Genomic DNA, 27963 nt, shown 5'->3' on the forward strand with positions numbered 1-27963 from the left:
CATTCCACGTCCATCTTTCATGAAGAGCCAATGCCAAGTGATTGGTTCGCCAATGTGTAAACAGCGGCTCTTATCTTGGCCAAGGGGTTTCACAAAGGGCTGGTGGAACCGTTGGCCATGTGTGTACAGGGGCCATAAGAGCCGCTGTTTACACATTGGCGAACCAATCACTTCACTTGGCATTGGCTCTTCATGAAAGATGGACGTGGAATGTAGGCTTGTGTCGTTTACGAACTATGAACTGTTAGGAATAAAATCCCATCAATGACCGAAATGAACTGAATCTTTCCGTGGTCTGAGAATCGGTCTTTGCTCATTTAGTTCAGTATAGGATCGGCGAGCGCGAGCGGTTTGGATCGAGAACGAATGTGTGACTGCGCCGACCGAGAGCGAGAGCTACTTAGCAGAGCAACAAAAAAGTCAAGTTTTCATATTAAACTTCGGTTACTTACAACCTTTCGGCCCGGAATGTTACTATCTGTGGACTATTCGTATAATTTTGACACTATTCGGTCCCATTCGTTCTGATCTTTCCGACCGCAGTGATCGCTGGTCTGGCTGAACTAAATGAGCAAAAGACCTAAAAGAGCGAGCTAGTTCATGGGAGCGATTGAACGAGATCGGAGCGCTCCGATCAACGAACGAAACGGCACAAGCCTAGTGGAATGGAAAAGTCTAGGAAATTCTAGGTCATAGACGTTGTCAGAAAAATTTGATTAAAAAATAATAACCCCGTAGTAAAATTAAATTATTTGAAATATTAACAATTTTTTGAATATTCTGATAAGAACATTTATCTTTTTTAGGAAATACATTAAACATTTGCAAGGTTATTTTATTTCCTAAAATCTACACTATTATTGGCATAGATAAACTTATTATTTTCGTAAATATTTCACCACTGTCCTCTCTGACGGCTGACGACCAACTGAATGAAGCGCCAACGTGTAAACGCAGTTGGCCATTGGCGCCAAGATCCTTTTGGCCGCTGTACACATATGACCAACGGTTTCACCAACCCCCTTGGCCAAGCGTGTAGAGGGCTACTTGGCCGTAAGTTGGCAGTTGGCGCTTGCGCTTGCCGGCCAACCGATTGGTGTCGGTTTTTTGTCCACACATCAAAGGATCTTGGCGCCAATGGCCAACTGCGTTTACACGTTGGCGCTTCATTCAGTTGGTCGTCAGCCGTCAGAGAGGACAGTAGTGAAATATTTACGAAAATAATAAGTTTATCTATGCCAATAATAGTGTATATTTTAGGAAATAAAATAACCTTGCAAATGTTTAATGTATTTCCTAAAAAAGATAAATGTTCTTATCAGAATATTCAAAAAATTGTTAATATTTCAAATAATTTAATTTTACTACGGGGTTATTATTTTTTAATCATATTTTTCTGACAACGTCTATGACCTAGAATTTCCTAGACTTTTCCATTCCACGTCCATCTTTCATGAAGAGCCAATGCCAAGTGATTGGTTCGCCAATGTGTAAACAGCGGCTCTTATCTTGGCCAAGGGGTTTCACAAAGGGTTGGTGGAACCGTTGGCCATATGTGTACAGCGGCCACAATGTGTGGACAAAAAACCGACACCAAATCGGTTGGCCGGCAAGCGCAAGCGCCAACTGCCAACTTACGGCCAAGTAGCCCTCTACACGCTTGGCCAAGGGGGTTGGTGGAACCGTTGGCCATATGTGTACAGCGGCCATTACAGTTTTCTACTGCATAATAATATGATTCATGATTTTTCAACAGAGCGTTAGCGAAGTTTTCTGTTTTTAACTTGGCATGTTCATTCATTCATTTGTTTTGTATGGGGTGGGTACTATTCGAGATACACAATAAGACGCAAAAAAATTGCATTCATAAGATGTCTATTTGATGATTGTCAATTTGATAATGACATTGACACCTTTGACACGATACTTCTGTCAAATGTATTTGTTTGGATTTTGTATTCCTGCTCTGCATGGTTTTAGCAGCATTTTCAGGATATTCCAGAACTACAAATAACAAAGAGTACATCTCTAGCGAGCGTAGGAAGATCCAGCATTACACATTGTAGTACACGTTTTCACCATGTCGCTCCGAGCACAAATGGAGAAGAAGAAGGCACAAGAAGAAATGCGTCGCCTCATGGCAGAACGCAAGAAGAAGGATGTGAAAACTACAAAGATAGATAATCCGCTGGCCAAGTATAACAACTTGGGCCAGCTCATGTGCTTACTCTGCTCTTCTGTAGTCCGTTCTGAAGCAGTTTGGCCAGTGCACCTTAACAGTAAACAGCATAGGGAAAACGTCGAAAAAGCTAAGGAGTTAAAGAAAATCACTAACGATTTTACAGACGCTAAAAAAGTTAAAAGGCTAGGTGTTCCACCAGCAGATGCGCCACCGGAGAAAAAGTTGAAGAGCATCCTGAAAAACGCTGGTGATGTTAAACCCGTGCAGTTGCCGAAGAGTGATGTGCCTAATGTAATCTCTTATCATAATGAGGAGATAAAAAGGGCACCTTTGAATCTAGATTTAGTGCAATCAACACTGAATGGAAGTAAGTAGCTTACATAATCAAAATCATGCAAATTGACTTAGCCTGCTACACAATTCTTAATCAAAGGTTAAGGTGCGCCATTTTTTGTCTAGTAACCACTTTCAAATAGATAAAAAAAAAGTGTTCATGTTTTTTTTGTATTAAAGGTGATGAGAATGCTGGATCCAGTAGGATAGACAAGGTATCCAGTGGTAAAGATAAAACTCCGCCAGTGCCAGAAGCGCCTATACCAGAAGGCTTTTTTGATGACCCCATCTTGGATGCCAAGGTAATTTCTAATTTCACCCACAAACTAATATCAAACAAATAGACCTCAATTTGAAAACCTATGACCCCCAGGGCCTTGATATGGCATGTGGAATTGAATCGCTTAACTTCAAACCTGGGTAAATCCATTCTGCTTTAAGGTTGAATATATAAAAAATATAATATGATCTGAAAGATAGTCAACCTTATAGCAGACAGAATTTAAGGGGCCCCTCTTAACCCTTAATTGCATGAATTTTTCTTTTAAAGAGATATTAATATATGACATATGTGATAGACAATGGTTTTCTGACTCTGGGAAAAATAATAAAAAAATATTTAAGATCGATTTATATACTAAATCAGTGTTAGAAGTTAAATAGGCCAAATCTTATTTATATATTAATAAATATATTGTAATTGGTAAGTTTTATTTAAACAAAAATATTACTATTAAAAAGGTACACTACTTGTGAAACCTTTATGATAAAATGTTTAAACATAAACTAATTAATAACTCCGAAAAAATCAGCCTAAATCACATACTAAAAATCACCATCATCCTGTTTTTTCACACTTTTCCGCCATTTCATCTTAATCTTTAAATAATAAATCATTCTATTATTTAATTTATTTCATTGATATATTAAATAATAATAAATAATGAATAATAATTAAGCAATAAATGTGATTTTGGATAACTACATATCGAGCCACGGGCCATCAAATATATGATGCATATATGTATACATCACCATGCATTTAGGTAGCCTGGGCAGGGGCCCAGATTTAGGATTTTGGAAGATTTAGGTTGCCTAGGGAAGCAACCTAAATCTATCCGTGGTCTAGGCAGAAACCCTGCCCTGGCAAGGACAGGATAGTACATTCAAAATATTTGACAAATGAAAAACCACACATAATGGTATTACCATTTAATTTTTAAGCTATAAAATTGTTAACATGAAAAAAAAAACAACCTTTTGGTTATAAATGCTTTTAAAAAGTAACATCTAGCAAAGATTCTTTACTGTATTCTTATAGCTAAACCCTGGCAAATCTATCTTTACATCCATATTAAAATGTATAACAACAAACAACACCTATTTTTGACATCAGTATACAATTTTATTATAATGGTACAGGTTTAATTGCTTTTTATAAAAACTAGCATGAATGGAATGAAATCTATTTTATGAGTGACACAGGCATTGGCTAACAACAGACAATCACCATTTACATACATACATACATACATACAATCACGCCTGTTTCCCAGAGGGGTAATTTCCATTTACTACGATCCTGACAAACCACTTTCGCTTCACACACTTTCATAACATTTCTCATACACGCTCGTCGGTTTCGAGTACTTCTGACCTGGCCTCTTTGCAATATTTCCCCGATCACCATTTATATTATTCCATTCCTGTCTAGTCTTATAAATCAACCTGTGTTGTATGCTTAAAATATTACTGTCCATATAATTCCTCAAAAGACTCATGAATATATTCAACCATGTCACCAGCCAGCATACTTCTGCCTTTGACCTTGAAAGCCTTTTCATTACATTTTCTTACAAGAATTGATGCTGAATAGCAGGCCAAAGAGGCTGCTGCTCGAGTTTTATCAACAGCGGAGCCAATCTCTATCTTATCTTTGTTACTTAAAGTCCAGTTTAAGAATGTAGCAATAGATCCTGACAACACATCCCCTTGCCCACCACATCTTCGGTTAGATCCGTAAACATTTGACTTCCACTCAGCTTCCGGGACTGACGAATACACTTGATCCTCTTCTCCTTTCTTGAAAACTGTTACGTTTTCCCCGAGAGTTCGTAACTTTGAAGCCCCCCCTAGGCTGTTGCAGAGCCTTTCAAATTCTATTTTATTAGGAGTCAATATAACGGGTGATGAGAAATCTTTAATAACTTCTGGTTTGTTAGTAACTAGAAACAGTCCATCTGCATCAATGACCAAAGGTATCTTCTTTTCTTTTACGATGTTAATCAACTCTGTGACAACATTGAATGTTTCTGTTTCTCGTCCCAGTCCAGGGCCAATGACTAACGCATGAAGTCTATCCAGCCATGGAGAGATTTGTGTTGTAGCATTTGGATGGTCCAGTAGAGGATGTACTATGAGTTCTGGACTGTATGATTTTATCACGCCTGCTGCTGGTGATGCACAAAATATGTGCACTAAATCTGCTCCGACCTGAAAATTTGTAAATTATGATATATTGTTCTAGGCTTATCAAATAAGACATTTAAATATTCATAATATTTACTTACATCCATCCCATCATATTACATTTTCATAGTTATCTAGGTAGACTATAAATTCTAGAAAGTAAGCCAAAGTCCAGAGTCCTTACTATAGTTACTATGTAATTAATCATACATACTAACCAAGTAACCATTACTTCATAAAGTAAAATATGTATGGACAAAGTGTACAGGATCATACTTACTTTCAAAGCGCTTATCCCAGCAAAATAAGGTGCTCCCGTGTATTCTAAGGATCCTCCAACTATGCCTATCCTACCAGCCTGCCCCTTGTGTTTACCACCATCTAAAGTTGGTATGCAAGCTTTTACCGATTTTAGCAGTGTTTCGTTCATTGTGGCTTTGTATCGACAAGTATTAATTAGTAAACACCAACTGTATAACTTTTTTGGTAGAATATTTCCCGATATCAACATACCAAAACGATGTTTATATTAATTAATAATAATGATGATAAGGTCTTGAGTAGTTTTGGTGGTTTTGATAAGATCTGACGTTTTCGCAAATGAGATTGGCAACGATCGTTCGGATACTAATATGGCTACCAAAATGTACGTCTTAATTTTATCTATTTTGTCACAATTGTTCCTACTATTGTTGTATTGCATGAAAAGTATTTTATTAGTGAAGAATGATATATTGTTAAAGGATGTTTTAAAAATATGTGATACACGAAAGTTATATAAAAATTAGAAACAAAATATTAAATATGATTAACTTTCGGAACGATTAAATGTTCTGTTCGGGTAATGCTGTGGGTACACTGACGCGAATAATCGCTTTGATATTTTATTTCAGGTGCGTAATATCGAGTACAAGGACCCTGTAGAAGAAGAATGGGAAAAGTTTCAAAAAGAAATAAAGGAACAAGCTACCGCGTCAGCTGAAATTATAGCTGGAGAACAAGAGGAAGCTACGGCGGAGAGACAGATTGATGAAATTGAAGAACAGATGAGAAATTGGAACAGGTAAGCGCTTGTTTTCTACGGTCTGACAAAAAAGAGAAGAAATTAAAAAGTGGTAACATTGTGCGTCGTCTCGCTTAATTCCACAAGTTGATTTAAAAGGGGCGACAGTGTTTGCTTTCCATTATTTAATATTTACTCCTCTTTCATGCCAGACTAGTTACAAAATGGGAAAATTGTGTTTGTAAGCTAAGCTTGCACATTTAGAAAACTTCACCCCGATGCCCTGGCCTAACCTAAGTACTGCCTAGTGCGCCCTGGAATAGCAAAATGTTTTTGCTGTAACTAAAAAAACTAATAACAACTGAGCACTAACATTCACCACATGATTGCTCATATACGTATTTGATCTTATGTAAGATTTAAGTGAAATTAAATTCTTCCGGGCATTTGTGGATGTAATCTAAAACGCGCCATGATGATAAAGGTATATTTCCTATTTTTGCAGGGTCTTAGAACTAGAATTGAAGAAAGAAGAAACAAAAAAGAACAAATTAGACACTGAACAACAAAGTGAAAATGAAGAAGATTCAAATGATGAAGGCGATATTGATGAATTTTTGGACTGGCGAGCAAAAAAAGCATATAGTTAATAAGAATACATTTATATTTTGACATACGTTTTGTTAATTACTTTTCCTTTAAACCTTTGGATGAAAATTTAATTGCAGTTTGGTAATGATTTTGCTATGTAAGTCTATTAAATAATTAATAGACTTACATTGCAAAATCATATATTATAATTTATATACTACCTTCTGTGGGTGATGTAGAAGTCGCCTGTGGGATATGAGTTCAATGAGGAGGCACACTCAAAGGTATGACAGATGGCGCCACCCTATTAGTCCATTGCACAGATAAAGAATTTCATACGTGAGAGCGAAATGATGATGTTTTTTTCTCTCTGTCACACACATATGAATGACAGTGACTTGCCTAGACACTTGCACAGGCGCTGCCTGACGGGATAAAATGTAAGTGTCCTCATTGTGGTGTGGGTGGTTCAGCCCTTATGGCTACAACCAGTGGCATTGAAACTTGAGCACTTTTATATGCTCTTAATTTAGTGTAGTGACGGGTGGTGGCGGGTTAAGATTTCACCACCCCTTTTCTTCCCGTGAGCGTCGTAGAAGCTGAATATGGGATCAAGAAATAAAATTTCCTAAAAGTATCAAAATAAAAAAAAGGCAAAAAAGAAACGCTCAAATAGAAATAATAAATACTTCTATAAAGTTTTACTTTATTGATTCAATTACTAACTCGAGACAAATTCGATTTTGTTTAAAAACTGTAATTTATCATTTTTTGTATCATTGGGCGTTTAGTTACGCATATGTAGACACAGCATTAATGACTTGACATATTTTCACTGTCTGATGCAAGTCTGATGCGTAGTATCTTCTTAGTAGTTTGTGCATATTTTGTATCATTGTATCGTCTAGTGTTGTGAACACACGACTAATACGCGGGTTTTGTCGATAGATTAAATAGAAATATTTTACAATCGATCTTACCAAATTACCAAAAAAAGTAGTTGTCTGCCAAAAAATAGACATTAAAAAGTGGTAAAATTGTAACGGGGTGTTGTAAGGGAAGGGCCTTTAATGAAAATCAGATGTGTGATAAACGGCATGACACTACGATATTGTAGCCATAATTTTATAACTTATCGATTTTACATTAGTTATACATACATCACTAGGCCGCGGTGATTTGAAGATTTTGAAGCATTTGAAGCCTGTCTGTTGACAATTTTGTTTATTTCTTTTAGTGGATAAATTTTTAATGAAGTATTTATTCCATTACTAAATCCACAAAATGGTTATCTCAGATGCAGATCAATACCGCCAGTTTCTAACTAGCCTTCATCGTGATGAATCGCGACCGGCGGCTCTAAATGACATCAAAAACTTACTTTCAGTGAAGCCTGCAAATGAAATTTCTGCCGTTATTAGAAATGTTGGAATCAAAGAGATAGTTGAGTGTCTTAATGTGCCAGACAAGTAAGTTCAATTTTGAACTAATTGTTAGGTTATGTTCATGAAATATCTTTTGCACTGTAACCTATGCTTGTGTCTAGTTCTTGAGAATATTTTTGTACGCTTACAGGGGGGTGTTTAGCAAATTCAAATATTCTCATCCTCTAAATTTTATGAACAATCGAATATAAAATATAAACAGTTCCTCTATCTCTTAAGTATCCAAGAGTTAGAACAATTGTATTCTGTCGAATTTATAAGTAGATAACTGATAACCATCTTAATTAGTACTTATCTAATAGTTTTTCAGTACCTACCCTCAGAATGGCTGCCTTGTATGAGTTGTATGAACCAAAGAAACTCTTATTCAAATTCCGAATCTCTTTCATTTGTACATTAAGCTTAGGTAATTTTAATGGCTATGTTGGGGTTTTTTATCCCCCTACGCAAAAACGATGGGGTGTTATAAGTTTGAAGTCTGTCTGTCTGTCTGTTTGTGGCATTGTAGCTTCTGAACGGATTTAGATTTTGTTTTGTTTAGAAGCAGAGTTAGTTGGTAGTGTTCTTAGCCATGTTTCATGAAAATCAGTCTGCTATGTCAGAGGTTTTTTCAAAATTTTAATATTTTAGTACTTGACGATCATAAATATGAATTCAATTCGTAAAGATTAACTTATAATAATTTATATTGTGACTTTATGTATTATGAAATAAATAAATCTAAATCTACCATTTAGTTTATAGATTTGCCAGAGTTTTGTAAATTGTATTGCCACTTGAAATGATGATAACAAATAAAATATAATTCAGCTAGGTTAGGTTATTAAATATATTATATTATTATTATTTTATTATGGATCGAAACATGTAGAACGCTATATCGACTTAACATGTGAGTATAGGTAAAAAACCTAAGAAAGTCACCTGTTGTATGTGTGAGCGACGTGTTCAAATTCGAATAGAGAACACATATTTAAAATTAGTAACACAAACAAAAAAAACGCCTATTCGAACACGACACACATACAACAGGTGACATTCTTAAGTTTTTCACCTATAACCCGCTTACAATATTTTGAAATATTATTAATATGTTCTATAAAATATTCTCAGGACCCAATTTCACTTAACATGTGAAGTGCTGAAGCTGTGCTGTGAGAAGTTTGAGCTCGGCGGCATCATCAAAAATTACACAGGCTATTTTATGTACATGTTGAGACATGAAAAGTCCTGTGTTCGGCAGATAGCAGTTGATGAGGTAAAATTTAGTTAGTCTTCTTTTTGGTAATCCTGCCTTGTATGGCACAGTTCAAATTTGAGAATTATTGAATAGCTCATGGTATTAGACCACTATGACCTTATGCTACTCCACTGATCTTTCTAAATAGTGTGTGAAATGGTCAGCACTGTACTAAAAATTAAAATTTATGTAAATCTGACCCTCTTCAAAAATTCCTTCAAAGTTTGGCCCCCATAAAAGAGTTTACCCACCACTGTACAGATGTAGTGCGTAAAGATTTGCCTTCGTATTGTTACGGAAACGTACGAACGTGTCATGCTATTTCAGTCAGTGTCAGTACAAGATGTACATTGACTGAACTAGCATGACAAACACGAATGTTTCCAAAGGAAACCCATTTCGCACTACAAGGTACACAAGATGGACACTCACCAGGCCCCGTAGCCGAATGGCATTTCTCCGACGCCAAACGAAAGCGATACGCCGCTGGCTCTGTCGCGCCAATACGCAAGCGCGATAGAGATAGATATCTACTAGCGCTTCGTTTCGTGAGCGTTTCGTGAGCGATTGTGCCATTCGGCTAGCCACCCAGGACTGGTTTTAATGATACAGGCCTATTTGAATTATACACACAATGCACCCCATAGGTGCATAGGCCCTCCACAAGATCCTTCCATGCCTTTCTATCTTTGAGTTCTAAAGCCACCACCTTGGCGTCATTCCATCTCAGTTTAAAACACAATTAAATGTTATTTAGTTACAGTGCATCTTCTCCCTGCTGTATAAGCCATTAGCCATCCCGTCCATATCCAAGTATAGCAAAATGCATGACAACTCAAGTATTATTTCTTCATATAAAATATGATAATTAAAAAATCATTGCCTAACAAACTTTTCCCTACAACCAGCGTCGGCTCGAGCAGTCCATTGTTTACCTTTTTTACCACTCACAAACGAGGCTTGTCTTTATATTATTTGCCATGTTGGCAATCCCTCCTATCGTTTGACGCCTAGAGTAGCTCTGCTCCAATCGCTCTACCCCAGATCCGGCCGTGCTTACAACAACGATATGATCCTAGCAAAACTCTTTACTAATAAACCTTACTTTTTTCAGGTAACAAAAGTGGTAACATCAGACCCGGCACTCCTGCCAGTGCCGCAGTACATTGACGTGTTCGTGGCAGTAGCGCAGCAGATCATTGACAAAGATGTGTCAATCACCAACAAAGCTATCCTTGTTGCCTCCAACCTGCCGTATGAAGCTTACCCCAAAGTCTTGGACGAAATGAAGATAGCCCTTGAGTATGATAGCAGCAGTAAATGTAATGCTTTTGAGGTAATTCTAATTCAATATACTAAGTCCAATTGACTAGGAAAGAGGACTTGTGAGACGGAGACTAGGTGATCATTTATTGCAGACAAAAGCCCGGGACCGGGATAAGTGGCGTTCACGAAGGGAGGCCTATGCTCAGCAGTGGGCGATTAATTGCTGAAATGATGATGATGATGATTATTGCAGACAAAAGCCCATCGGAGTTGGTCCTTTATTACTAAAAATCTTAAAGCTAGGCTTAATATTATTTAAAACTAATAACACATATTAGGAACTGGGGCATGTAGTTGAATCCAATGACTCATCTCACTCATCAGGGGCCCGTCCCACGATTCCGAAACAATGCTCAGGATTCTATTGGGGCTGTCCCGTATCCTGCTCAAGGTTGACGCAGAGCTCTTTCGCATGATGGCATGGAAACCATCTGTCCCTGCATCGGCAATCATGCCAGAGTATATTCTTTCTCTCCTATTTAATGTTCTGTTTAATCCTTCGTCTCCTCTTTATCTTTCACAAAAATTTAAATTTATGGCGGACGGTAGTGGCCAACGTCTACGTTCTAGTTCTAATCTTGCACTGGCAACACCTCATCATAAATCCCGTGCGTATAGTAAATCTTTTGCAGTGCGAGCGGTTCAACTTTGGAATGAGTTGCTTCCGTCCTTAAGGAAATCGTAGTCCGTTGCCTCGCTCAAGGGGCAGTTAAAAAAGCTGTGGCTATCGGAACATGGATAACTTGTTTGTAACTAGTTATAGATACTATATATAAATATATATTTATTTACTATATATATTGTTATATATTCTTTATATTTGATGTACCTTTTATTCCAATTTTATTTTATTATTTTTGTTTTAGTCTCTTTTATATTTTTATGGGCTTTCCTATAAACTGTTGTACTAAGTGCTATATTTGTCTACCATTCTTCATCACATTTCACCTACTCAAAGGTTAGCTGGAAGAAATCCCTTAAAGGGATAAGTTCGCCTTTGTACTGTCTATCCTGTGTCATATTTGTGTTTTGTGTTTTGTACAATAAAGAGTTTATACATACATACATACATACATACATACAGAGTCGCTACAGAAACGAGCCAACCCCATCAGAACCCTTATTTGAATATGAATACTTTACTTACAGGTGGTAGTGAATGTCGCCTCAAAGTCACAAGATCTGCTCAAACTATGCGCCGACCACCAATACTTCACAGTAATGGTATCCGAGCTAGACACAGATGACGTGCTATATCAGCTGAACATTCTAGAGCTGATGTCCCGTCTCGCCCTCACGCCGCACGGGATCAACCATTTTGTGAAGACTGGCGTGCTGAAGAGAGTCAGTGAGTTGGTGACTGCACTGCCGAATAATCCTTTGAGCATGTTACTTACACCAGGTAAGAGCTGTTTCCATATATCCTTTATACCAGACAAAAAAAAACGACCAAGAGCGTGTCGGGCTACGCTCAGTGTAGGGTTCCGTAGTTTTCCGTATTTTTCTCAAAAACTGCTAAACCTATCAAGTTGAAAACAATTTTCCTAGATAGTCTTTATAAAGTCCTACTTTTGTGATTTTTTTCATATTTTTTAAACATTCATTCATTTATTTGTGTGATGAGCACAGATATTTGTTCCTGAGTCATGGATGTTTTCTACGTATATAAGTATTTATATATTATATATATCGTTGTCTGAGTACCCACAACACAAGCCTTCTTGAGCTTACCGTGGGCCTCAGTCAATCTGTGTAAAAATGTCCTATAATATTTATTTATTTATTTATTTTTATTTATATGGTGCAAAAGTTAGTTGTTACCAAATTTTAGCTTTCTAGTGCTAACGGTCACTGATATTATCCGCGGACGGACGGACGGACGGACATGGCGAAACTATAAGGGTTCCTAGTTGACTACGGAACCCTGAAAATTTCATCGTAATTTACCTATAAGTTTTATAACTGCCTGCTTGTATGGCTGCTCTTCGGCATCTGAGCAATGAGAGGTTTTACGAGAGGCTATCAGGCAGGTTCTTGGTTGCGAAAATGTGCGAGTGCAGCACGTTTCCTTTTATGCCACGATGCCCACGATGCGTTTCGCTTCTTCTTTTCTTATACGCACTGGCAAGGAGTGGAATTCCTTGCCGGCGTAAATATTTCCCAGCAGCAAATCAAGGGTGATCAGGCACCTTTTGGGCGTGTGCCATGAGTACCTAAGCCCATTTATAGTTAAAAAAAAAAAGGAAAATGAGACCTTTGATTCAAAAAGGCGACGGTCCGCGTCACTTCGTTTAAGTGCTTATAAAACGTAAAGTGCCAATTTCTCTTTTTCAGGCTACATGAAATTTTTTGGCACAGTCGCTCATAAGTACCCCCAGGAAATATTCACGAAATACCCTGTCCTGATGAACTTGATGTTTGACACGTTCGCCATTCAGGACCAAGCCACACTGCCTATAGCTTTGGACACGCTAGGATTCGTGGGGTCCACTATTGAGGGGAAACTTAGTTTAGCTGGTTTGGGTAAGTATCAGGCGGTTTGGCACAACTTGTGTTGTCCCGCGCGAGTCCATGCTTGAAGTCGCGCTTGATTTATGGACTCGCCTGTTTTGTAAATGTCATAGATCTCATAGTAAGTAAATGTAAAAAAATCGCGATGATAAAAACAGTTTAAATACCTCTAGATGGCGCCCCTAGTTGACCCGACTAGTTTCATTCCAAGTACAACTATTCATTAATGCTTGAAGCATGACTGGGTGTATGTACCTATACTATCTGCATTTACATACTTTTCTGAATGCAGTACAGTGAGCTGCGTAATTGCATGGCAAGTGTGTCATAAGGGAGAAGTGTGTCTGGCGACTGACATTTGGCTTTTTTACACAGCCGTCACAGGTGGTACATAGTTTTGCTACTTGCTACTCACGATTAGTGGTAAACGTATTTAACTCTCAATAAACACTGATCATTGTTTAAACAGACCAAATGTGAGGGCCAGACACACTTCTCCGTATTGGCCTTACCTACTTTTTTGTCGAATGTAGCTATTAGTTTAATTCTCTATCTATAACTGTCATTGGTAACGATTTATTATTCTAATGCAGGCAGCCAATACACCCAAGGCGTCAACGCCGTCGCGCAACTAATCCGCAACGGCTCAACCGAGATCAAAGTCCGCGCGCTCCATTGCTTCGCGAGCCTCATCGGAGTAGACTTCGGTCGACCATTACCCCGACCCATCGACCATAGAGTGACTTTAATGACTAGAGAGTGGTTCAGGACTTTAAGCCAGTCACCCATGGTTACGCTGTTGGAGATTTGTAAGAATCCGTTCCCGGATATAAGGTCGGGTGGTTTTACGCTGTTGGATGCGGTGTGTCAGCATCAGTGGGGCGAGGAGCTAGTGGCACGGACTGCAGGTATTATTGGTTTTACCTTGTTATAAAATATAAACTAATACAATTTTACACATAGGTTACTTAATAATGCGTATGTCGGAACGCGGATCTGCGTACGAGAAAACCATATGAAAAAAATAATCGCGGCATACGAGGTCAAAGAAAGAAAATATGGAAGAGGTGAAAGATGATTGACGATGTACAATTAATACAAATAAATATTCTATTCTATTCCAATTACAAATTTTAGTGGCACTTCCAATAAATTGCACAGTCTTTTTAATGACTAGAGAATGGTTCAGGACATCAGAACCTTAAGAACATTTTCAAAGAATTTCAGTATCAGCAGGGCTAGCGGCGGCGGCGTGCATGATTGGCGCGACAGCAAGTCTTTTTCTAATTGTATGAATGACATAAGGACGGGTATTCTTATGTCGTGGCAACATAATCTCGCGCCAATCATGTGCTAGCCCTACTGAATGCAAAGTCGTTCTGTGATCGCCTTGCTTTCAACCCTCTACACTCTCTACAGCTTGGAAAATTCTCATAGACCAAAACGAATACTTACTCAAATTCATTGCATTTGCTTGATTATAACTTTTGTTTACAGGTTTCATCGAATATCTACTTGACCGTTCTGTACACTACCCAAAGGAGTTGAAAGAAGTAAAATACGGTATTATTAGGAGACTGTCTAATTCACCCGCATTCGATGAAAGTATAATTTCAAGACTGCAGTTATATGTGCAACAAGGTCCATTTTATCCTGAAACCGAAATGCAAGTCGCGACAGAGGAAGCAAATTAAGTTACGAGAATTTAAACAATTGTTTTGTAAAGAAAAGTTTTATTGTTCATTAAACACATTATAAAATTAGGCAGTATTTATTATAATTTACTAAGTACTAATCAATAATAAAATTTAACTGTCATTATCACCACAATCACTTTATAGGCCTAGTTTTTGCATACGTGGAGCGTTGCGATTTCGTTGCGATAAAATACTGTATTTAGTGTGCCATATTGTATGATGGTCTTGAATTACTTCGTTCACTCTTGAATTATCTCACAGACACTTACTGAGATTCAATTCTAAGTTCATTAGCTGGGACCATACTGGCCGAGGAGACTCGCGCGGTAATCGTCAGCACTATTTTCAACAGCTGACTGAGGGCCGATATCTTGTCGAGCAAATTGGCTCGGGTGAGGCAAACGTGCGGGTCACGAGCACGGAAGTTTTCCGCTCGAGGCATTTGCCTACCGAGGCTTCTCGGTCAGTGTGGACCCAGTTGATGGAATATAATAACTTAGTTACTATTCCAATGCAAGGAAATTGCCTTCAAGAGACTGCTAAAGTAGTGACTAAAGTAATGCATGGTCATATTTTTAGTTCTGCGTGCAAAATACGTGTTTGCTATATATCTTTTTAATTTGTGTCAGCCTTTCAGTGTGTCCTGCGCTGCTTAAAACTTAAACCTATGCAACGCTCCGTGTCTGTAAACACGGCCTTACGACAATCACTTTTCATCTCACTTTCTCTTCTTATTCTTTGATGCAGTTTCAGTTTTAGCGGCGGCTTTCCTCTTTGTAGCCTTCGGTTTGTTCCCGCCACCGTATTTAGCCGCCAAACTGTCAATGTACGAGTCCATCTGTTGCGCTCGTGCTTGTTGCTTTTGTTTTATCATTAGCTCCAGGCTATTGGGACCTAAAAATAATATGTTTTTATTCTGGGTATACTTGGGCCATATTTTTCAAAATTGTCCACCCCACTTTTTTTTTGGATTTGAAAGGTTTTATGTGATTTCCACTCAGAATCGCGAGCTCATTCAATCCTAATAGGAGAAAAAAAGTGTCCCAAGGTTTTTTTCCCCATTCCGTTCTTCTTCCTCCTACCCTTATCCCACGTTATGTGGGGTCGGTACAACATGTCTTTCTCTTCCATTCTCCCCTATCTTTCGTCATCTCAACACTCACATCTTTCTTTCTCATGTCCTCTTTCACACAATCCATCCATCGTTGTTTGGGTTTACCCCTCCCTCTCCATCCATCAACATTCATCTCCAACATTCTTTTGCCTATATGACACTCATCCCTCCTCATTACATGACCGTACCACGCCAACCTGCCACTCCTCATCTTTTCCGTTATAGGCGCAACTTTCAAACTTCCCCTAATATACTCATTCCTGATCCGATCCATTCTGGTCACTCCACACATCCATCTCAACATTCTCATTTCCGCTACGTGCAATCTCCTTTCATCCTCCACCTTTGTCGCCCAGCATTCAGATCCATACAATACAACAGGCCTCACAATCGTCTTATAGATTTTCCCCTTAAGTTTAAGGGGCATCCGTCGATCGCATGTTGTCCCTGAGACCTGTCGCCATTTCATCCATCCCGCATTTATTCTATTTTTCACGTCACGGTCGATGCTTCCGTCATTTTGGAATAATGACCCAAGGTACCGGAAGTCGGAGCAGACTGGTAGGTATACACCATCTAAGGCAATAGGGGAAAAACTGGATAGACCACCGAAATCGCAGAACATCTGTTCAGTTTTGGTTCTGCTGATTTTCAGTCCCACACTTTCCAGTCTTTCTTGCCATTTTCCCAGTCTGCTCTGGACCTCAAGTGCATTTTCCCCAACAAGAACAATGTCATCGGCAAACAGCATACACCAGGGTGCTTCCTCCTGTATGTCCGATGTCAGAGCATCCATAACCAGGAGGAACAAATACGGACTTAAAGCCGACCCCTGGTGTAGACCTACCGCCACATTGAACTTGTCGGTGACTCCAGCTTCAGACCTGACGTGAGTACTAGCTCTATCATACATCGCCTGAACAAGCCGCACATACTTCTCTGGCACTCCCTTCTCTCTCATACACCACCACAGAACCTTACGCGGAACTCTATCGTATGCCTTTTCCAGATCCACGAACACCATGTGCAAGTTCTTTTTGGCTTTTCTGTATTTCTCGCATAGTTGGCGAAGTGCAAATATGGCGTCCGTGGTTCCCCGGCCCGGCATAAACCCAAATTGGTTCTGTGTTACCTCACTCTCTTCTCTTACTCGTCTCGCTACCACTATTTCCCATATCTTCATACTATGTGACATGAGCTTTATTCCCCGGTAGTTGTTGCAATCCTGTACATCACCCTTATTCTTAAAAATGGGCACCAATGTACTGCTGCACCATTCATCAGGGATCGCCTCTTCTTGCAACAACTTATTAAAGAACTAGCTTTTACCCGCGGCTTCGCCCGCGTAATAAAAGTATTCTTATTGAAACGTTTACAAAAAATAAGATTTTCATTTGGATCCGTAGGTTTCTTTGTAGGTACATCTGTCCGCGATTATTTCGATTAAGGTAAAGCGGGGCAATTCTCGACTGGAGGGCCATTGTAACTGATCTATTTGCTGTACGGTCCGGTTTTGGCTGACTGTACCTTACACATATTAATATTGTTTTAAAAGAAATTCTTGCAATGATTGTAGAATTGTTACACAGCGACCACAGCGTAGGTGCGAATATGTATGTATTTTACCTATATAAATATTTATACTGGGGAAACTTCATACAACCCACATAGCCAGTATCTCGACGCTATGGTCGGTAGGGTAAAAAGTACTTCCTTGCATTATCGCTTACAATTTTTTCCATTTTGCTTATACTTATTGCAAACGTAAACATATAAAAGGCAAGCAAACAACGATCTTCTTACAGCACATTGAATGTAATAGTTTACGGATGCAGGATACTCGCCGATGCCTACTTACTAATACCTTCCCACTGGGCCACCTGCATTTTACACTGCCTAAATATCGATTGCCGACCGATTATTCCGACCCCAATCCCTATTCTTATCCCCGTCCCTATCTCTATCTTTGTCCCCGTCCCCGTTCCGTCCCTGTCCCCTTCCCTCCCCTATCCCTATCCCCGTCCCCGTCCCCTATTTTTATCCCTATTTCTATCCCTATCCCTATCCCGATCCCGATCCCTATCCCCACCCCTACCCCTACCCCTACCCCTACCCCTATCCTTATCCCAATCCCTATCCCTATCCCTATCCATATCTCTATCCCTATCCCTATCCCTATCCCTATCCATATCCTTATCCCTATCCCTATCCCTATCCCTATCCCTATCCCAATACTAATCCCTATCCCTATCCCTATCCCTATCCCTATCCCTATCCCTATCCCAATCCCAATCCCAATGCCTATCCCTAACCCTATCCCTATCCCTATCCCTATCCCAATCCCAATTCCAATCCCTATCCCTATCCCTATCCCTATCCTTATCCCTAACCCTATCCCTATCTCTATCCCTATCCCTATCCCAATCCCAATCCCAATGCCTATGCCTATCCCTATCCATATACCTATCCCTATCCCTATCCCTATCCCTATCCCAATCCCAATCCCAATCCCTATCCCTATCCCTATCCCTATCCCGTTCCTGTCCCTGTCCCTGTCCCTGACCCTGTCTCTGTCCCTGTCCCTGTCCCTGTCGCTGTCCCTGTCCCTGTCCCTGGCCCTGTCCCTGTCCTTGCCCCTGTCAAATTATCATGCTAGGAGGTGAACTTTGAAAAATCCTTTCTTAGTGCTCCTCTAAGGAACTTCCGTGTCAATTTGAAATCTCTTGAACCAGAAGTAAAGATAAAAACTAAAGCTATACTTATGGCTATTTTGGATATTTTAACCCCATTGCACAATAACAGGGGAGAAAATTTCTTTTCCACCTCATTAGATTTAAAAATCGTTGTATTTATCGTGATCAGCGACCCGATAAACCATAAAAACGATACCCATATTGTGTTTTTGACTTTACCCCCTTTGCACCCCTTTAGGGGTCAAATTTTCAAAAAACCTGAAACATGTATTTAGTCATATGTCTTTAGGAATCCTCCTGTGAAGTTTCGAATAAAATAGTCAAACTAATCTTGTTTCCCCATACAAACTTTGAACCCCCATTTCACCCTTTTAAGAGGAGAATTTTGAAAAATCCTTTCTTAGTGCTCCTCTACGCCATATAAGGAACCTATGTGCCAAATTTGAAATCTCTAGGACCAGCGGTTTCGGCTGTGTGTTGATATGTCAATCAGTCAGTCAATATCTTCTTTTATATATTTAAACCCCATTGCACCACAACAGGGGAGAAGGTATTTCACTTCCGCCTCGTTAGATTTTAAAAAACGTTGTATTTATCGTGATCAGCGACCCGATAAACCATAAAAACGATACCCATATTGATTTTTTGACTTTATCACCCCCTTTTCACCCTTTTAGGGGTTAAATTTTCAAAAAACCTGAAACACGTATTCAGTCATATGTCTTAAGGAATCTTCCTGTAGCTTTTACCCGCGGCTTCGCCCGCGTAATAAAAGTATTCTTATTGAAACGTTTACAAAAAAATAAGATTTTCATTTGGATCCGTAGGTTTCTTTGTAGGTACATCTGTCCGCGATTATTTCGATTAAGGTAAAGCGGGGTAATTCTCGACTGGGGGCCATTGTAACTGATCTATTTGCTGTACGGTCAGGCAAGAACCTTACACTGCTTTTTGGCTGATTGTACCTTACACATATTACTATTGTTTTAAAAGAAATTCTTGCAATGATTGTAGAATTGTTACACAGCGACCACAGCGTAGGTAGTAGGTACGAATATGTATGTATTTTACCTATATAAATATTTATACTGGGGAAACTTCATACAACCTACATAGCCAGTATCTCGACGCTATGGTCGGTAGGGTAAAAAGTACTTCCTTGCATTATCGCTTACAATTTTTTCCATTTTGCTTATACTTATTGCAAATGTAAACATATAAAAGGCAAGCAAACAACGATCTTCTTACAGCACATTGAATATAATAGTTATCACGGATGCAGGATACTCGCCGATGCCTACTTACTAATCCCTTCCCGCTGAGCCACCTGCATTTTACACTGCCTAGATAGCGATTGCCGACCGGAATAATTTCCGACCACAATCCCTATTCATATCCCCGTCCCTATCTCTATCCTTATCCCCGTCCCCATCCCCGTCCCGTCCCTGTCCCTCCCCTATCCCTATCCCTATCCCCGTCCCCGTCCCCTATTTTTATCCCTATCCCTATCCCTATCCCTATCCCTATCCCTATCCCTATCCCTATCCCTATCCCTATCCCTATCCCTATCCCTATCCCTAACCCTAACCCTATCTCGTTCCCGTCCCCGTCCCCGTCCCTGTCCCTGTCCTTGCCCCTGTCAAATTATCATGCTAGGAGGTGAACTTTGAAAAATCCTTCCAATAAGGAACTTCCGTGTCAATTTGAAATCTTGAACCAGAAGTATAGATATAAACTAAACCTACACTTATGGCTATTTTGGATAACCCCATTGCACAACAACAGGGGAGAAAATATCTTTTCCACCTCATTAGATTTTAAAATCGTTGTATTTATCGTGATCAGCGACCCGAAAACCATAAAAACGATACCCATATTGTGTTTTTGGCTTTACCCCCTTTGCACCCCTTTAGGGGTCAAATTTTCAAAAAACCTGAAACATGTATTTAGTCATATGTCTTTAGGAATCCTCCTGTGAAGTTTAGTATAAAATAGTCAAACTAATCTTGTTTCCACATACAAACTTTGAACCCCCATTTGAGCCCCTTAGGAGGCGAATTTTAAAAAATCCTTTCTTAGTGCTCCTCTACACTATATAAGGAACCTACGTGCCAAATTTGACATCTCTAGGACCAGCGGTTTCGGCTGTGCGTTGATATGTCAGTCAGTCAGTCAATATCTTCTTTTATATATATTTTTGATATTTAAACCCCATTGCACCACAACAGGGGAGAAGGTATTTCACTTCCGCCTCGTTAGATTTTAAAAACGTTGTATTTATCGTGATCAGCGACCCGATAAACCATAAAAACGATACCCATATTGATTTTTTGACTTTATCACCCCCTTTTCACCCTTTTAGGGGTTAAATTTTCAAAAAACCTGAAACACGTATTCAGTCATATGTCTTAAGGAATCTTCCTGTGAAGTTTCGAATAAAATAGTCAAACTAATCTTGTTTCCCCATACAAACTTTGAACCCCCATTTGACCCCCTTAGGAGGTGAATTTTGGAAAATCCTTTCTTAGTGCTCCTCTACACTACATAAGGAACCTACGTGCCAAATTTGAAATCTCTAGGACCAGCGGTTTCGGCTGTGCGTTGATATGTCAGTCAGTCAGTCAGTCAGTCAGTCAGTCAGTCAGTCAGTCAGTCAGTCAGTCAGCTTCTTCTTTTATATATTTAGATAAAGTCAGCCACTTCCAACCATCCGCTTTCAGAACCTTCCATACTTCCACTGGTATATCATCTGGCCCTACCGCTTTCCCATTCTTCATACCTTGCACTGCCATTTTTACTTCTTCTACAGTAATCTCTTTCACCATACCTATGTTACTTTTAGCATCATCTAGCACACCTGTCCAGTCATTCTCTTCATTCATAAGTTTATTAAAATAGTTCTTCCAGCGTTCTCTTATGCTCTTGTCATCCGTCAAAATCTTTCCTGCTTCATCTTTCATACATTTCATGTGATTGATATCTCTTGCATTCCTCTCCCGCTCTCTTGCTATTCTATAAAGGTCTTTTTTCCCCATTCCGTTACCATTTTTTAATACATTTTGTATGGCGGTAACGGAATGAAGGTCTGAAAAATGTATGGAAATCTTGGGACATTTTTTTTCTCATATCAGGATCGAAAGACCTCGCGATTCTGAGTATGAATCGCGTAAAAAATACCCATGTTACCAAAAAAAGTGGGGCCGACAACTTTGAAAAAAATGGCCCACTTACTAATTAGATGGATAATGGATAGTCATTAATTAAATAATGGTTTGAGTGAGGCAAATTGACCACCTGGGTCCACATAGAGCGAGGTCACGAGGCATGCTCGCGCCAAACGTTCTGTGTCGCCGTGCCTCTGTCGTGGCAGCAGCAACTCGCACGCTTTGCTTGGCCGAGAACCCTGTCTGGGCCGAGGAACTTGCCGCGTGAGAACATTGCTCGCCCTGTGTGGACCCAGCTAATAAGCAGTTTTCATATTAGGGCAGTTGCGCACATTTATTTTCCTGTAATTCTATATTTTATTTGATATGGTTCTATCTATTTAAATAAAAGTGCATCAACATCACTTGCGTAGTTTTAAAGATCTAAGCATACACAGACACTGTTACACATATCACTGTATGACAGTGGCGGGCGTGAAAATTTTCGTTGGTAAAGCCGGAGGGGTTTTTGGCATCTGTTTTGTATGGACTTCTACGGATACTAGAGAATTTTAGGGAACCCGTTGGGAATCGAGTTGTATCGACGCTCCGCCACTGCTGTATGATCCCACTGGGCAACTTTGTTTTGTACTATGTAGTAATTGTTAAGTAAAAATCTGTAAAGTCTCACCTGAACCAACTCCCAATTCTTTTTTATATTCTTCAGCCTCCACTGCCTCTCTGTTTTCTTTCGCAATTCTCCTTAGGCGTTTTTTCTCCGGCTCATTGGTGAATTTCTTATAAGCAGGAATTTCTCCTTTGTCAATCATATCCTGCAAAATAGAAATAGGTATAAGAGATGGAAATGACAGGAATCTTTCTGCTAGAAGATGTCTATAGAAGACTAGTGTCCAAGCGAAACATGTTTTTTTTATTGGGAAACCAAAAGTTCGTCTTTTTCTCTTGTTCTGTCATGAAACCTAAAACTATTGAAGACTAGCTCATTCCACAAAACGTTCTGGGCAAAAACGAGCGGGAGGCCCGTTTGTTCTTGGTTTGCCACGTGTCGAGAAAGTGATATAACTTTGTTCTTTGACATGTTGTGTCGTGATAACATGTCGAACGCTGGCATATCAAAGAGTTCATCAGAACATTCCCCGTTAAAATATTTTTAAATAAAATGTATGAGTCTCACGGGAGTTTTATAGTTATTGAAGACTAGTTGACATTGCTAAAAACCTTTTAAATTCCTGTTGGAGCCAGGTAAACATGTCATGAGATACCATTTGGCTTAGTTAACCTCTCGTGTGCTTAGGAGCAGATCTGCTCCATATATTCTACTTTATTTTATTATGATTATTATTTAAACTAAAACCTTGACACTGAAACTTAGTAGTTCATGTGCTCTGCCTACCCCTTTATGGGATACAGGCGTGATTATATGTATGTATGTATGTATTATTTAAATAACATTTTTTGACAGGCGCAAATAAAAGGCACATGATGTTCTGGCTGAAACTGATACCAAGTCTTTGGTCGGACATTAATGTCTACCTTTGTGCATTCAAAGATTGGTTATAACCAATTAATCTCACATTGCATGATTACTGAAGACAACAAAATTCAGAGTTCAATTTAAATGTTTAAGAATGAACTTAAATATTTAATTCTTATTTGTTGAATAATCCAACAAATCTAATTAAAACCAAATATTGATAGTTAAAAAACATGAAAGCTGAAAACGATACACTTTTTTTTTCTTTGGGCAGTCATGTAATAAATACAGAAAACATAGTTTGAAAGTAAAATGCACTAGAGCAGACACACCTATTACTTTCTGCAAACTTTTTAGAACAAGAATGACATTCTTACACAAGATTACTAAAAGCAAAGAAAATATTACTCACTTTCAAGATGCCCTTTAGTCTGTCTTCATGCTCACTCCTGGCAAATTGCACATGATCAACAATGTAGTCCATGTCACCTTTACCCGCTAAGTAAGCCACTTTGAGATCATTGCGTTCCTCTTCAGATCCTGAAAATAAATTTAAGAATGGTCTTAAAGTTTCAAGTATAGTTAAGAATAATTTGAGGGTTGTTGCCTACAACTAGATGCACTGTTCTAGGATATTTCATACAAATTCAGAGCACCGTAAAAAGGTATTAATCCTTAGCAAAATGCAGCAACTCACCAATGAATTGCTTTTCATAGGCAATGATGTCTTCCTCTGTGATTTTTTTGAACAACAGCCTCCAGTATACTGTCCAATCGCGGTCGACTACAACATCATCATCCTCATCCACGCATTTCGTCTCGTCGTAGGTTGCTCTCTTTTAGAGTCGCTAAGGATCGCATGAACACCTCCAAGCACCTTGAATTTCTCTGTGGCTTCTAACTTGTCTTTTTCACCGACACGATCCGGGTGCACTTTGAGAGATAACTTGTGATACGCTTTCTTAACTGAAAATAAACAACGGCTTCAGTAAACCATATTCCAGTTATGAACATGGTTATTTCCTAGACTAACAACTTACCTTCTTTATCCGTAGCTTTTTCAGTGATTCCAAGAACTTCATAAAGATTTTTGGTTTGGAAATACTTTTCACACAATTCCAAAAGACCCATTTTGTGATAATTAATTTAAATTGATCAAATGCAGACTATATATGGATATCTAATAACAATTAACAAAGAAATTTACGCGCCAACGAAACTGACTCCTATCAATTGTGACATTGACATTGAAATGACAGTTTGCTTTTTAAAATCGACGTACGAATAATATTTTCAACTGTTTAGACACTGTCTCAAACAGCTTTTGTCTATGGTTTATGCTGACTTTCCTCAAGTTGGTCAACCTGATTTGAGGTGCCTATTTTATAATGCTGGATGACACGATATTATTATTGTCAAGCAGTTTTGCGGAGTCCGGTTCATGATCGGTTTCGAAGGTTCCTTTAATTTTTGAGCCTATGGAGGAATTTAATCGAATTAACGGGGAAGCCCGTTAGGAGGTTCCAAAGTGGAACTTTTAGGCCGGCAACAGACAGTCTTAAAATTTTTTTTTTAAATTAGCCTCTTTTGTGTCCCACTGCTGGGCAAAGGCCTCCCCTCGCTTTCTCCACTCGACCCTGTTGTTGGCATTTTCCCACCATTTCGGGTAGAATGCGTCCAGGTCGTCCCGTCATCTCCTTTTTGGTCTGCCTGCACCCCGGCCTGCCCCGTCTATGGTGTTTCGCGGGTCCCAGTCTGTAAATATTTTGGCCCACCTTTCCGGGTGCATGCGGCAGACATGTCCAGCCCAGTCCCACTTTAGCTTAGCAGTCTTGACGCCCACATCTACAACTCCAGTTCTGGAGCGTAGTTCCGTGTTTCTGATTCGGTCAGTTCTACGAACACCTAATATACTACGCTCCATCGCTCGCTGGCAAACCTTGAGTTTCAACTTTAGAGCCTCAGTTAATGACCAAGTTTGTGCCCCGTAAGTCATGATAGGCAGGATGCACATGTCAAGGAGTTTGCGCTTAAGACACAGAGGAAGGTCACCCTTCATTAGCGCTTTCATGGACCAGAAGCTCTTCCAGGCATTCTTGATACGTCTATCGATTTCGACAGACTGCCTGTTTTCGAAGGATGCTATCTGGCCCAAGTAAACATACTCCTTGACGTATTGTATATCCTGTCCATCTACCACTATTCTATCCTCTGCTTGATTGGTCATCAACTGGGTTTTTGCTCTGTTCATTGAAAGTCCTACCTCAAGGCTTGCCGTGCTAAGATCTTGCAGCATTTTTTGCAGATGTGACGACGTATGGGAGAAGAGGACTATGTCGTCAGCAAAGCGCAGGTTTGTCAGCCTCTTGACGTCGACTTCTATGCCCATAGTCTCCCATGAGACCGCCAGCTTCTGAAATATCTCTTGGAGACAACTGGTGAACAATTTCGGAGATAGCGGATCGCCCTGTTTGACGCCTTTCTCTATGCTAAATACGGGACCGGGTGCGTGAAATTTAATGCTAGCGGTGCTATTAGGCTCCCCACAGACAGTCTTAAAAATTCATAATCTTAAAAAAAACTTGTATGCAATCTGACAGTTCAGATCTGTCAGTGTCTTGTCAGTGTCAGTTTGAACTGTCAGATTGCATACAAGTTTTTTTTAAGATTATGAATTTTTAAGACTGTCTGTGGGGAGCCTTACTGTAGATAGTTCCAAAAATAATCTTCATAATCAATACTCCTTAAAAATTCATAATCTTAAAAAAAAAAATTGTATGCAAATTGACAGTTCAAACTGACACTGACAGATCTGTCAGTGTCAGTTTGCATACAAGTTTGCATACATTTTTTAAGATTATGAAAATTAAGACTCGTTTTTTGCCGGCCTTAGGCTCCCCACAGACAGTCTTAAAAATTCATAATCTTAAAAAAAAACTTGTATGCAATCTGACAGTTCAGATCTGTCAGTGTCTTGTCAGTGTCAGTTTGAACTGTCAGATTGCATACAAGTTTTTTTTAAGATTATGAATTTTTTGTCGCGACCATGGGCTAGTTGTGGGCTAGTATGAAAGTGCGCACACGAAGCGACGCAACTTTTCATACAAATACGTAAGGCGCCGAGCAACTTTGTCACCCGTGGGCGCGCACCCTTAAATAATTTATGTTGCCAGATTAAAATATCAACGAACAAAAAGAATTTGCACATAGTAATACAAAAAAAATTTAGGCAAATAAGTTTGGTATATCGTTAAGTTCATAAACAGGAACCACCCGGTATAGATATCGCTTTTTGTTAATTTGAAAAAGTTTTTTTTTGTTTTCATATTTAATACTTGATAATACATAATAAAAAAATGAATGAATAAATAAGTGTGAGTTAATAGAACTTGTTGTGCTATTTCTTTTAATAACTCGATAACGATAAAGTTAAGTCACTAGTTTCTCCGAGAAATGAATTGTATTTGACCTAAAGAACATTCCCTTAAAGTCGTTAACTTTAAGGCCGGCAACAGAGACAGTCTTAAAAATTCATAATATTAGAAAAGATCATAGGAAAAGATTTGTATGCAAACTGACACTGACAGATCTGTCAGTGTCAGTTTGCATACAACTTTTTTTTAAGATTATGAATTTTTAAGACTGTCTGTTGCCGGCCTAAGGGTCACTTATAGGTGTCATTTGGCAGCAATAGTCATTTGTTTTACAAGGGGGCAAAGTCGTTGTTTAACAGCACGTGCCCGTATTGATACGCGAGTAAGCGAAAGATTCCAATATTGAACTGCGAGCATAGCGAGTGGTCCAAAAAGTAGAATCTTGAGCGGTTTCAAGGCACGAGGGTTAAACAACTAAGCTTTGCCACCGAGTGAAACACAAAATTTTTCACCACACCAACACGAACAATAAACTAGAATAACTGTAAAACATCAAATTGAATCAATTCCATCAATGTATTCAATATTTTTGATTCAAAATCGTCATTTATAAGTAAATTCTACTAGCCAGCTGAAGACATCAAGTTAAAATTTGTATGAAATTACTTTGCACTGTTGTGGATAAAATGCAATTTTGCTATCCGTTTTCGAATAGCAAAATTGATCTGTACCAGTTGGTGTGGTGAAAAATAATTTCTGCCTTGGGTGTTATTACTTGAATCAATACGTTTAGGATGCTATTTTAGAATCCGTCACTACGCTCAAGACTCAAAGAATGCTTTGTATCATTCAAGATTCAATGTACGCCCTCGTCATAAATATGTCATTTTGCTCTCTTGTGACTTGCTTGTGACACAATGAGGAGGCACACTGACATTTTATCCCATGGCATGTCACTGTCATTCATATGTGAGAGAGAAAAAAAAACATATCATCTTCTCGCTCTCACGTATCCTGGACTAATAGGGTGGCGCCATCTATCATTTGTGTGTGCCTCCTCATTTACTATAACCTACTGGCTGTTTATTGTTGTTACATATAGGCCGTTGTTAGTTTGAACTCCTTATAAGTTTATTGACGTCTGTGACATGTTACTGACAACGAATTGTCACTTTGTGAAAAATTTACTTGATTTTGTATTTAAATATGGATTCGTCTAATTTAGCTTCAGGAGACAACATAACTCAAGATCTTCCATCAAAAATAAAAGTAGCCAATAAACACGATGCTACGCCAGACGAAGATCAAGTAATTAAAGATGATAAAGAATCAAGTCCTCAACTTGAT

The 27963-nt window shown here is 39.0% G+C and overlaps 4 protein-coding genes across 5 annotated transcripts; 2 read left to right on the top strand and 2 right to left on the bottom strand.

Moving 5' to 3' along the window:
• Positions 1–1864: 1864 nt before the first annotated feature.
• Positions 1865–6659, top strand: LOC125242697 (zinc finger protein 830). The gene is made up of 4 exons (XM_048151591.1): positions 1865–2549; positions 2696–2817; positions 5878–6047; positions 6493–6659. The coding sequence occupies exons 1-4, from the start codon at positions 2081–2083 to the stop codon at positions 6635–6637; spliced, it is 906 nt and encodes a 301-aa protein (XP_048007548.1). The 5' UTR covers positions 1865–2080; the 3' UTR covers positions 6638–6659.
• Positions 3713–5586, bottom strand: LOC125242696 (ATP-dependent (S)-NAD(P)H-hydrate dehydratase). 2 transcript variants are annotated; one of them, XM_048151590.1, is made up of 3 exons: positions 5265–5586; positions 4206–5008; positions 3713–4028 (listed from the first exon to the last, which is right to left on the bottom strand). In XM_048151590.1, the coding sequence occupies exons 1-2, from the start codon at positions 5493–5495 to the stop codon at positions 4265–4267; spliced, it is 975 nt and encodes a 324-aa protein (XP_048007547.1). In that variant the 5' UTR covers positions 5496–5586; the 3' UTR covers positions 3713–4028; positions 4206–4264. The 2 variants fall into 2 exon arrangements, with proteins under 2 accessions (XP_048007547.1, XP_048007546.1); XM_048151589.1 differs by having other exon boundaries at positions 3713–4025; positions 4203–5008.
• An 844-nt stretch (positions 6660–7503) lies between the features above and the next one.
• Positions 7504–14863, top strand: LOC125224680 (26S proteasome non-ATPase regulatory subunit 5). Its single transcript, XM_048128111.1, has 7 exons — positions 7504–8047; positions 9137–9281; positions 10378–10599; positions 11739–11991; positions 12924–13112; positions 13694–14008; positions 14598–14863. The coding sequence occupies exons 1-7, from the start codon at positions 7863–7865 to the stop codon at positions 14792–14794; spliced, it is 1506 nt and encodes a 501-aa protein (XP_047984068.1). The 5' UTR covers positions 7504–7862; the 3' UTR covers positions 14795–14863.
• Positions 14864–15006: 143 nt separating this feature from the next.
• Positions 15007–24526, bottom strand: LOC125224681 (dnaJ homolog subfamily C member 9-like). Its single transcript, XM_048128112.1, is given in 6 exon segments — positions 15007–15691; positions 22439–22580; positions 23655–23782; positions 23940–24083; positions 24086–24208; positions 24283–24526. Coding segments are annotated over 6 exon segments (804 nt in total). The 5' UTR covers positions 24374–24526; the 3' UTR covers positions 15007–15515.
• Between the last annotated feature and the right edge of the window lie 3437 nt (positions 24527–27963).

Source organism: Leguminivora glycinivorella, chromosome 3 (assembly GCF_023078275.1).
Source record: "Leguminivora glycinivorella isolate SPB_JAAS2020 chromosome 3, LegGlyc_1.1, whole genome shotgun sequence".
Classification (NCBI taxonomy): Eukaryota; Metazoa; Arthropoda; class Insecta; order Lepidoptera; family Tortricidae; genus Leguminivora; species Leguminivora glycinivorella.

Coding starts and splice junctions, on each gene's coding strand:
- LOC125242697 (XM_048151591.1), top strand. CDS start 2,081: ATGTCGCTCCGAGCACAAATGGAGAAGAAGAAGGCACAAGAAGAAATG. Junction 2,818..5,877: donor ACCCCATCTTGGATGCCAAG/GTAATTTCTAAT, acceptor ATTTTATTTCAG/GTGCGTAATATCGAGTACAA. Junction 6,048..6,492: donor CAGATGAGAAATTGGAACAG/GTAAGCGCTTGT, acceptor CTATTTTTGCAG/GGTCTTAGAACTAGAATTGA.
- LOC125242696 (XM_048151590.1), bottom strand. CDS start 5,495: ATGTTGATATCGGGAAATATTCTACCAAAAAAGTTATACAGTTGGTGT. Junction 5,009..5,264: donor CTGGGATAAGCGCTTTGAAA/GTAAGTATGATC, acceptor ACAAATTTTCAG/GTCGGAGCAGATTTAGTGCA.
- LOC125224680 (XM_048128111.1), top strand. CDS start 7,863: ATGGTTATCTCAGATGCAGATCAATACCGCCAGTTTCTAACTAGCCTT. Junction 11,992..12,923: donor GAGCATGTTACTTACACCAG/GTAAGAGCTGTT, acceptor TCTCTTTTTCAG/GCTACATGAAATTTTTTGGC. Junction 13,113..13,693: donor ACTTAGTTTAGCTGGTTTGG/GTAAGTATCAGG, acceptor ATTCTAATGCAG/GCAGCCAATACACCCAAGGC.